Below are 12,054 nucleotides of genomic sequence, written 5' to 3' on the forward strand. Positions count from 1 at the left end.
TTGATTTTATGTTTACACGTCTTTATCAACAGCATAAAAGGGAACCAGCCAGTGTTACAAAATCGTTACTGTGTGTGCCATATACATCCCAGTCATTCCTCAGTTGTGATGTAGACTTATTTCGGCTATATTTATTTGGAAGCAGGGGGAGGAAGATGCTAAACAAAGAAAAACAACAAATCTAAGTCTTCTTTGGCCCACTTTATTTTCATCTTGAACGTTACCCACAGGAACCGTGGACCCAGTCCTGCAACCCTTTGCTCACATGAGAAATTCCTACTCTTGTGAGTAAGCCCACTGAAGTCAATGAACTTGCACCTGTTGCCCTGGGTTAGTCATGTACCCAGTGCAACACATCTATGAAATGTTCCCAGATCAGAATGGCCACTTTGCATTGGAGTAAATGGTTATACACAATTCAGAGCAACGGTGAAGCAAGCCCAATGGGTTTAATTCTCATCTCATGTACACTGGTGTAAATCTTACTCTGCGTTCAGACCAGTATCATTGAGAGCACAGTTTGGTCCAATAGGACTATTTGAATGAGTAAACGTTATTCATGTAAGTGGCTGCGAGATGGGGCTTCCTCTTTGTAGGTAAAAGGAATTCAGTTGTTGTATTGGCCTCATATGTTGCCATCCTCAGGGTACAATAATCAATTTGCAAGTCATCTTTGTTGAGAGTTGAATATTATTTTTGTTTAATTACAGCTATGAGGTCTACAAGCCTGACAGTGTTACCAACCCTTGCCATTGTATCACAAGTCTCAGGATGTTCGATGCTTTTCTTAAAGCCTCACTTCCTGGAGTCATGTGATTATGTAAAATTTCAACTTTCTTTTTAAAGTTTCCAGCCCCCATCTTTGTGGAGAAACACTACAAAAACATGAACCCTAAAGACTCAAACACCAGAAAGCAAGTTAAAAGACCCCCAAACGTATTTATTCATTTTAAGTCTCAATATTTTCAAGTTCATCTCCTGAATTTTGGGGGCCTGGCTCATGATTTTTGATGGGTAGGGGTTGGCAATATAGATTTCATCATCATCCTTTGTATACTGTTAAGATTCCTGCTTCTGCAATAAGATCCATCTACTTCTCTGAGGCTCAGCAGGAACGCAGGCTCTGTCCACGCAGAGCTCACTCTAGGATCTAGACTTTAGACTGTAAAAAATGTCTCACTGCATACGGAAGTGCTTTAGGGCAGCAATCACTAGCACAGAACATGAGGAAAGCTTATTACCATACAGGATTTTTTCCAAAGGTCTCGAGGCCTTTTTTTAAAGGCCTAAAGCAGAGTTAGATACCTCTCTGCTAGCGGTACCTTTGAAAACCTCCCCACTAAATTTCTCATTGTACATTTGTTATCATAGTTAGCACAGGGCTTGAATCTGCAACCTCAGCAGCATAAGCTTCTAAAGCATAAGTGAAAGGAATGATTCGCCTAGCTGGGAGCTGCAGCAGATTCATATGGTTTGCAAATGAGGGGATCTGTAACAGACACTGAACAGTGGGTCACTCTAACATGCACTTCATTTATTTTATTTTATTTTTAAACCATCGCAAACATTGCACTGGCCGTCCAAAGGAGCTGAAAAAGATACACATCACCCATACCCAGGAAAGCTATTTAATAAATATCATCAAAACAAAAATGAAAAGAATCCCCCTCCACACACCGCCAAGCACAAAATGCCTGTAAGTCAACAGAATTTAATCTAGTTTATTCTCAAAAAAAAAAAAGAGGGAAAAAATATGAAAACAAAACAAAACCAAAAAAAAAATAAAAACAGGTCTTAACACTAGCAGTAAATAAATTTATACAACCATTCAGTCTGTATTATAGGATGAAATAAATCTACATCTTTCTTAATTTGGTGCTTTGAATTATACATACAAACAACAATTACAGGAACTTGTTCACAATGCATATAGGCCTGAAGAATGGCTATCTGAAAACCCTCACTGGCAATATCCATATGTTAACACTGATTGCCCCAAAACCATTATTACTTCCTATGTAGAAGGCCTGGTGCCTTGAATGAATGATCTGCCTACAGCTTTTAGTTAGTTAGTTAGTTAGTTAATGCATCAAACAACTTGAGCCAGCCAGAGAGAGAGAGAGAGAGTGAGGACGTGACTGGCAGTTTGTCCATTCGTTCATTAGACCTGGTTCTTCTCAGTCAGCATTTTTATTCTCCTCCCCATCTGCCTTTAGAAAAATTTTCCTCTGAGTCGTTCATGCCTGTCTTTACAGCTTACCCAGATGCAATAAAGTCTTCCTCAAATGTACAGTATTCCTTACAATATAAGTTATATGCAATGTTCAGCTTTTTTTTTTTCACAGCACTAGAGACCCTGTTAAATAGGGAAGATGAGTCTGAATGGCTTATTCACAGATGGAGTCCAGATTCAGAGGCTGAGAATACAGACACCATAGTGAGTTCCTTTTAAAAGTGGCAAACATCACTTTTTTTTCCTTTTTTTTTCTTTTATGCCTTCAAATAACATTTTTTTTTAATTTTTATCCATTTGTTTTGGGCTTCAAATGGATAACCACACGCCTGCAAAAATGCAAGTATATAAAGTAAATCTCATTTTGAGACCGTAAGCATTCAGCAGGGGGAGTCTGTCTCTAACCCATGGCAGTGACCATGCTGGAAGGATGATGAGGTCCGAAAGAGAGGCTGGATGGCGGGTGCATCGGTGTCGGCGTAGTCAGCATGTGGCTAGAGTGACTAAAAGGTGAAATGTGGCTGATGGAGGACATGTGTCTGGAGAGGGCGGCGGGGTTAAAGGAGCTGCTCTTGGGGAAATCTTCCAGGCTGTCATGGACCTTTTTGCACTTTTTGGATTTGCTAGACATTTTTCGGTTTCTGGTCTGAATTCCTTCTTTCTTCATAGTCAGGGGTCTGTTAATCTAAACAAAAATCAATTATTTTTTTATTGTTTTTTTTGCTGCTGTCCCTCCTCCCCAGATCACCACGGAACTCATCACCGACACATCATTAAGACTTTGGAAACAGCCAACCAAATTCCAGATCCGAACGAGTCTTTTGGGGGCATGTGCAAAAAAAAGCTGGTAGGGTTTCACGGTTGCCAAGATTAATGTATGTAACTTCCAGTGACCAAAAGGTTTAGGTTACCATGTTCCAGGACACTAGGTAACTGGAGTGCATCTGCAAAACGAGCTAGGGAGTATCAACTCATATAGCCCTTAAAGGCACTATCTCAACCCTCAAGGCCTCTTGTTAAGGCAAATTTAAAATCATTAAAGCTAATATCCAGTGAGATAATTAAATCTCAATCTTGTCTACAAAGGAGCTAAAATACTCTTGTCACCATCATAGAACTGGGAAAATACTGCAAAACATGAGCAAAAAGTATTATTGGTATTTTTTTTTAAACAAATTTGCTTTCGACATGCTTACTCCTTTTTGTGTGTTCCTTTTCTGCAGACATTTCCTTGATCTGAGTTTTATTGGCAGGAAGCAAATTTAAAATTCACACACACAAATATTTGCAGAAAACCCAAACATTACATTCTCATGCATGAATATTTGCACCAGAAGTGAAATTCGCACATCCAATCAGGGAAGAGAAACAATACCATGTGACTTATCGAACCAACCACAACTAAGCACAAGAAGGAAACGTTGAATATCTAATTCTCACAGGCTGAAATTCATCTCTATTCAGAGGCCAGTATCAGACACATGTCCCACTTAAGTCCCACTTACGGCTTAAGGGCTTAGCTGGGACTTAAGTGATGCAAAGGCCTTTTCCCGACTTCTCTGCACAGGGATGAATTTCACCCACAGCAAACTATGCTCTATCCAGAGAGTTCAACAAAACCCTCAAAATATTAACCAGGTCACTTTGAATATTACTATTAATAGTATATTTGAGGGAATCACAATCAGCTGGTGGATATCATGCCAGCGGGAAAAGAGGCTAAATATATCTGATAAATTATCCATCGCAAATTATTCTCTCACCTCTAGCAAATGATGACAAATAAAGGTGCAAAAATATCATTCCTGCACCACTGTGACCATTATTTATGACTATAGGAAAATGTACCTTCTTGTTTGCAGGCTATCGCATGGTGCTCCCCACCATAGCATATGAGTTATTAATTAATGTATGCAATAGTCCACTCAGGTAGGGCAAGTATTATCTCCATTCTATAGAGGGGGATCTGAGGCCCAGATCAGCCAGGAAGCCTATGGAAAAGCCAGGAAAAGGACCATGCTTACATGGGTCCCAGTTTAGCACCTTTAATTACAAGACCAGCCTGCTTCTCAATTGCCTTTTGTAACTCAGAGGACTGGAACCTCTGAGAGATGAAGCTTTTCACCTGCAGAATGCTGGCTCAAATCCAGCCCAGGTCAGTAGTAATCAAAAGTTGCTATCATCCGAGTCTGTTTGATGGCCTATTTCAAATGAGTCAGTGGTGTCACCCCCAGTTCCTAGCGGAGAAGCATTCCCATTAGATTGCTAATGAGGCTGCCAATTGAAAATGGAGAGGCCTGGGACTGAACAAGCACAGAATGTGAGTTACCCATTTAGTTCTAAGGACACTCAGGTTTGAAGGGTATTGGGGACAGTTTGCACCATTCCTGACCACACCGTACGTGTTCGGTAGATATACAGACCACTGCCGTCAAGGTGGTCAATTCTGTACTTTCCACCAACACTGGGTGGGGGACACTAGAACATGTGGCCCCATTTCTCCCAGCAGAGTGAGTACTCATGAGTTCCTTGCGGCAAGATCATATGCAATATGCGCCATGTGGAAGCGCTATACACAGGTGCCCTCGGTGACCCGGCAAGGGAGAACCGAGGCTGAATTTTGCTGTGATCCCAATGGCAGGATAGAAAGAGATTTTGGTTTTCCACTGACTTTAAAATGTAGTTGCAGTATAATTAAAAGGTCACCCATAGGAACTGAACCCACGGATCTTTCTCTGTTTCCACTGCACATAAACATGAGGTTAGGATCCGGCTCCCTTTTCCACAAAATTACCTCTGCAGAAAAAGCTAAACACATGCTAAATAAGAGATTATTTCAAGTAGCATAATAACAGAAATGGGCCAAACACATGTACATGAAAAACATTCATTTCAGATGGATCCCATTAATAATGGGCAGGCCTGCAAGGAAATATGTTCTCTGCTTTAATTCTGTTCTTGGGACACACTGTTCTGCTGGCCTGTAGCTTCCACCTATTGCGAAATAAGGGTCAGAACTTGCGCCTTTTGAAGTCAGTGGCAGCTCACACATTTAAAAGGGTGCATGCTTGAGCTCTGTGAGCCCGATCCTGTGAGATGCAGAGGGCCTCCTGCAGGGTGCTCAGCATCCTCCACTCCCTTTGAAGTCAATCAGGCCTAATCCTACTTCTAGGGAATATTGCATGTAAGTTCAATGCGGCAAGATCGGCCCCAAAAGCCCCAAATTCAATACGTCAAACAGATAGAATAGTCAGAGATGACCCATGCCTGCCCATAGTGGGGGGGCAAAGTGAGGGCGGACAGCTTCAGCACTGTTACTGAGCATGCTCAGTCCATGTGAGCATGCTCAGTACAAGCCAAGCAGCAAACCTGGGGGGGTGGGAGGGTGCTGTGACTCTGCATGCTCCCCTCCCCGCACCTCAACCCCCACCTCCGCGCGTCACCTCTGGTCAGTCTTATATATTATAGGTCTGATCTTGCTCAGACTGAAGACAGTGGGATTTTTGCCATTGACTTCAATGGTGCTCTGTGGCTGCAGCAGATTTAGTCATTATAATGTTTAGTTCATCTCTAGGAGTCCCGGTATCTGAGAAAGCACTTGAGGATCCCAGAAGGATCCTATAAATGTGTAATATTAGTAATTATTAATATGATTGTTAATGGGTCCTATTAAAGTCAATAGGACATTTGCCAGTGACTTCAACAGAAACAGGAATGAGTCTCAAGACTATTATTACTAACATCCTCCAGGCAATTGGGTTTGCTTTACCGGCAGAAATCTAGTGGGACACTAAAAATAAATTAGCATAACCAGGAGGGTCAGGGAATAGCATCAATATTATTCCCTTGCTGTATTAGCCAGGACGCAGCCCTGCCGTCACGCCAGCCATGGAATTGGTCTCATTGAGAGTTTTCCCTACAGGTCATTTGCAGGAGTGGGCTCTAAACAGACAACAGTTTAAAGGTCTGAATGAAACTCATTAATAAAAACAAGAAAATGCAAGAACAATAAAAAACGTATTCCATATATTTGATCCATTATATTCTGTGACTATTCCTCAGAGTGCCCACACTAAAAGATGTTAAATGCTTCTTTGGAGGGACAGAGGGCCTTAAATTCATATTGATCACCACAGCTTACTAGAGACTCATAGCACCGGTTAAGAATGGACTTATCTGATGAGACCCAGAGACGTACAGACTTCTGTCTCACCACTCACTGGAAACTAGTGCTGGTTTCAAAATGCACATGGCCAGAATCTCAGCCTGTGCAAACTGGTGTTCCTACATCAACTTCAGTGATGTCCCTTTGCAGCACATGAGGATCTCTACACTTTCTTATAAATATATTTGCCTCTAGAGGAAGCCTGCCCACCTGCCATAACTGGCCCCCTCTGTAGCAAAGCATTGACTGAAGGATTAGTCTGGTGCTATTCACAAGACAGTTAACACAATCTTATCCATCCTGCCTCCCAGAAAGACCAAAGGAGGTGGCCTCCGCTTGAAGGCAATTCAACAAAACTCCAAATGCTTTACAGCACATCATGGAAATCAGTCACCACACAGGATGCTGCCTTCCTGCCCTCTTCCTCACCACACTCCCAGGTATCTGCTTTCACAGCCTGCCTTTTCCCACCTATGTTCCCTCTGCTTTGGTTTCTTTGCTGGTATTCACTTATCTCCCTAACCTCCACAACACGCTAGGGCCTTTGCAGTCAGAGGCTCTTACATTGTCTGGGCAGGAGAAAGGTGTTAATAAATAAAACCTTGATCTTTCACCTCGCAGTCAAAGATCTTTAGATCTGGGAGGGGGGGTGGTATTTTCAAGTGAAAAGCAGTGCTGGGAGTTGCTACCTTCCCTTTCCCATCAGGGCTAAAGACAGGAGCTGCAACTGGACATCATCCACAAGGAAAGAGGATCTTATTCATTAACAGCCAGTTTTGAAACTCTTGTTGGTCACTACTCCACTGGTCATCTTACTCCACCTACTCCACTGGTCATCTTACTCTTGCTGGTCATCTTACTCCACCAGCAGTCCCATTTAAGCCAATGGATCCACTGAGAGCAAGATGCCACTCGACTTGAGTAGAGGGTATCCGAATCTGGCCCATGTACTATAGCCACCACCTGGGTTGTTGTTGTCACCAGCTGAAGATGTTTTTAAAGAATGTGAAAGTGGTTCTAATCTGCTCAGCATGAGTGATGTGCCCCATGTCACAAATTTCACAGCTGAATCTGAACTTCCCCAAAATTTGGATCTGGTGGGGATGGCAGGGGCTGGATCAGGTCCACAACACACAGGATACATAGTCATAAAAAAATGAAGGGGTGAGTGAACCAGCAAAAGCCAGACAGGTTTGGATAGGAACCCGAGTGTTCAGATACACGTGACTGAATTGGAAACTTTGCAAGAATGAATTCTCTCCTGAGATCCCTGCTACTTTCTGATCCCTCTTGGACTGGAAATACCATGGGACCGTTCAGTGCTTTCACTCCAGATTCCTGGAGCCAGCTGCCATCGGAGGCAATGGAAGAAGGTGGTGCCCTTCATTCACTCCTTGAGACCAAATGAGGGTGGAGATACGTGAAAATGAAGATGAAAGGGGAAAGTTCACCAAACTTTGTTCCATGCTGAATAAGTGGGGCATGGCTAGGCTTCGGCAAAGATTTTGGTCATTTTTTATTTTACCCAAACTGGTTCTCTCATCTCTAAAGACAAAACAGCTTGAATATTAAATAGAAATGATGGCCCAGCTAATGCCCTCAGCTACACTCGGCTCAGTATTTCTAAATGAAACATACAGCAAACAACCACTCCAAAAAAATGTGACATCAAAGCAAAGCAATTGTAAGTCTTTGCCTTCTTTCTTACATTGTTGTTATTAATTTATTATTATTATTATTCCATGTATGTAATGAATGTAACCGTGTGACTCTTAAGAGTCTATTATTAATTAATAAAATAAAATAATAATAATAATAATAATAATTGGTATAATTCTTTCCAGATCCCTTTAGCGCTTTCCTTAGGGCATGCATCCCTGGTTTAGGTGAGCTGGCTTTGCATGAAGCTATTAGATTAAATCTACCAGACATTTCATTCATTTCCCCTTCCCTTCCACAAGCAGCGCTTTAAAATTCACAGCACAGGTTTAGCAGACTCTTCATCCCTCTAACTAAATCAAATCCTCTTCATTTTAGGAATTGAGTGTACCATCCCGACAATTATAGCTACCTTTTTGAGTGGGGGGGTTGGGGAGAAGGAAGCAAGGAGGGGCCTAAGAAATAATGTCTGGTGTGTTATTTTTGTCCTGAGTTCATATTTTCTCAAGGAACCGGACTTAGCATCCAAAGCATATCAGTTTGCAACATGGCATGTTGTCTTTTCCAGTGTGCGGAGTCCAACACAAAGTAGATAATATCACTCTGTGTTGATAAACTCCTCCTTTCTTGGCTTGAGCACGGGAAAGGTATATCGTTACTGATCTGTGGGCCTGTCTAATAAGGCTTCAAACCAGGTCCTGTTACACCAATTCTATTTTAATCAAAATCATTAAGGAGGGGACAGGGAGTGTTTCCTCATCCTGGCTAATGGTCCGATCCTGGCAGGTCCCAAAGGGATAAGCGGGCGTTCAGAACCTCTCAGGATGGGGGCCCTTTAAGTTCAGGAGAATTTTTAATGTACGTGCCTGAAACAGAAGCTTCCTTACAAGAGTTACAGTTACACTTACATTGTGCAGCTTGTAATAGAGCCCACAGGCGTTACAGACAGGATCACCATTGGCATTTCTCCTCCACAGCGTGGTGGTGGTGGTCTGACAGTTTGCACAGGATGTGCCGGCCCGTCTTGCTGCAGACTGAGGTAGGGTGGGAGAAAAAAAAAGCCCCCGTATTAAAAAGATTCAATCAGCAAAACCACTGAGCCAGCAAACAGAAACTGGACAAAACTATTGCATGATGCTAAATGACTCGTGAGAACAAATAGTAATTCTGAAAATCCCCAAGGTGCGTTCATCCCAAATTATATAGGAAGGGCACTGGGGGCCTACGATGAGTGCCAAACCTCCAGAAGAAATCATTCAAAACAGCAGCTCTAGCAGCTCACGTTTCAGAGGGGAAAACATTACTTAAATGCCATCAGGCTTTTCCATTTTAAAACTTTCAGGCGCCCATGGGTCTGATTCTGCATATAGGGCCCAAACTAACAATCACTGAAGTCAACAGAAAGCCTCATGTTGACCTCACTGGGTACTAGATCAGACCCTAAAGCACATTCAAAACTCAGACGTCACTGGGCATTTTGGATATGCAAAGAATGCAGGATGAGGCCCCAAATAATGCTCTGTCCTGTAGACTTAACTCACATTGAAGCACACAGAACTATTGCACAGGCTCCATCTTGTAGCTCCTATTTCAGCTAAGGGTGGCAGCAGCTGATTTATCAATCACGTAATTTTAAGCCAAACATTTCAGTTCATCTGAGTATTTATAGATCTGAAATAAGACTTCACCATTTTATAGAAGCCATATAAGAAAAGGAAAAAAAGAACCATTTTCATTACCTGTAAAATAAGAATGTAGAAGGACATTTGGGAATGTACTCCCTCTTTTATACATATGTTATAATTAACAATCACAACTTTTACCACTTTACTCCACTCCATCCATCTGCGATGGATAAACTGAGCTCCTTACACTTTGTCATGGGTTAGGGTATGGTTACACTATCCGCCAAATTGGCTGGTAGTAATCGATCTATTGGGGATCGATTCATCGCATCTAGTGTAGACACGATAAATTGATCCTCGATCAGTCTGCTGTTGACTCCTGTACTCCACCGTGGCGAGAGGTGGAAGCGAAGTCGACGGGGAGCGGTGGCAGTTGACCCTGCGCTCTGAGGACGCGAGGTAAGTCGACCTAAGATATGTTAACTTCAGCTACGCTATTCTCGTAGTGTAGATCAGGCCTTAGGCTTTCAAATAAGATCTTTAAAGCCAAAGTCCTTTCTACCCTCACAAACATTAAATGGTTACTGGGCTCTGATTCCACAATTATTCATTGGCTTCTAGGGGACTACTCATGAACTGAAAGTTAAGCATGTGCTTAAGTGCTTTGCTGGAGCTCGGCACCACTCAGCACCTCAAGAAACTGAGTTTTAATTCTCTTCTTTGTGCCACTAATCTAGCCATTTACCCCACTACCCACTCCAGCTGTCTATCGCAGCACGTGCAACATTTAAAAACCACTAAATTTCTGGACATTGTACAACAAATCTAAAACTCAAACGTGGACTTTAGGGGTAGTGTTCACTTTATCTGTGAATTTCCTGGCTTTTGGTAGGTCACGTTACAACTCAAATAATTGGGGGGAGTCAAGGGATGGGGATGTCCTTTGTTTATTGGCTGGTTGGGATTTTCATTAGTTCACTATTTAGACAAAAGAAGTGTGAAACATAAAGTAAATACACACACACACACAATAACATGCTTAGAACACTCGCCGTGCTTGAATACAAAGGAGCTGCCACGATCTGGGCCAATGGGAGCTTAGGGTATGTCAGGAATGCAAGGATCAGGTCCTAGTTGTGTATACAAAGTAGGGAAGATATGCAGCAATTTGTCTGTAGTTCAAGCTATTTAACTGTTAGTCTGCATGTGATGGGCTATAACTGGAAAAACACTGTGGGTGAAATCCTGGTCACATTGACTTCAAGGAGTCTTGACGTCCTCAACCTAGACTTTGCTCAGTGGAAACTCCCACAGATTAAAGAATCAAGCTCTGAAGACCTCATCCAAGCACCGAAAAGTTTCCAATTGGCTTTAGTGGGTTGTGGATTGGGACCTAAATGTGCTAAAACTAACACGCAAACATTACATTTTCTGCCAAGTCCAGGCTACCAAAAAAAGAAAAGAGTGAAGCCAAGGTGGGAGGCAAATATGGCTAGTGAGCATGATAAAGGAAAGGGTAGTTTTGCTCTGATCTCATTAAGGAAAATGAGGATTAATTAAGAGATCTGACTGGCAAACTTTTAAACAGGGGAGCCCATGCAGAGTAGTAGTATGTTAGGCAACATGTGAAGTAAACAATCAGTTGCAGTCTAGGGCCTTGTCTACACTACAGGGGGAGACCAATCTAAGTTGAGCAACTTCAGCAACGTGAATAATGTAGCTGAGGTCGACATACTTATATCTACTTACCGCGGGGTTCACACTACATAATGTCAACTGGAGACGTTCTCCCATCAACTCCCCTTGCGCTTCCCATTCAGGTAGAGTACAGCAGTCGACGGGATAGCAATCTGCTGTCAATTTAGCGGGTCTTCACTAGACTCGCTAAATCAACTGCTGATGCATCAATCGCCATGCATTGAACCCCCCGGTAAGTGTAGACAAGACCTAGGATTATTTTCTTAATGTGGGAATTCTCTTTAGCCCATCCTAACAGATTTTTCAATGCAAAAATTGCAAAGAAATTAAATGTTAACACTCCAAATCGTTTCAAAAATTATCCCAGGTGTCTGCATGCTCTGAAGTGAGTATATTCAGATTTACAAAAATATGAACTGCAGACACATACTTGCTAGGCAAAGGGAAAAGCGTGTGTGTGTGTGTGTGTGTTTGCGTGTGCGTGTGTGTTGATTTCTGATCCTGCAGTCCTTTCTTGGGCAAATCTAAAGCCCCAGTCCTGCAAATACTGAAGCATATGCTTAACTTCAAGCATATGAGGAATCTCACTGAAATCAAGTCAAGTTAAGCGTGTGTCAGCATTTGTAGGATCAGAGTTGAAAACTGACGTGGGGACTGATGCTTCTGTTTCTGCG

At 42.3% G+C, this 12,054-nt stretch overlaps 1 protein-coding gene across 6 annotated transcripts in view; it reads right to left on the reverse strand.

The window, feature by feature from the left end:
• Positions 1 to 1,701: 1,701 nt before the first annotated feature.
• GATA3 (GATA binding protein 3) overlaps positions 1,702 to 12,054 on the reverse strand; it is a 33,602-nt gene continuing 23,249 nt past the window's right edge. For 5 of the 6 annotated variants that reach the window (XM_030571098.1, XM_030571355.1, XM_030571178.1 and 2 more), the window contains exons 5-6: positions 8,966 to 9,091; positions 1,702 to 2,918 (exon numbers count right to left, since the gene is read on the reverse strand). In XM_030571098.1, coding sequence (XP_030426958.1) covers positions 2,634 to 2,918; positions 8,966 to 9,091 — 411 coding nt within the window. In that variant the 3' untranslated portion in view covers positions 1,702 to 2,633. The remainder of the gene's footprint in view (positions 2,919 to 8,965; positions 9,092 to 12,054) is intronic. The other variant, XM_030571408.1, reaches the window with a different exon arrangement.

The sequence above is a fragment of the Gopherus evgoodei genome, chromosome 1, assembly GCF_007399415.2.
Source record: "Gopherus evgoodei ecotype Sinaloan lineage chromosome 1, rGopEvg1_v1.p, whole genome shotgun sequence".
Classification (NCBI taxonomy): Eukaryota; Metazoa; Chordata; order Testudines; family Testudinidae; genus Gopherus; species Gopherus evgoodei.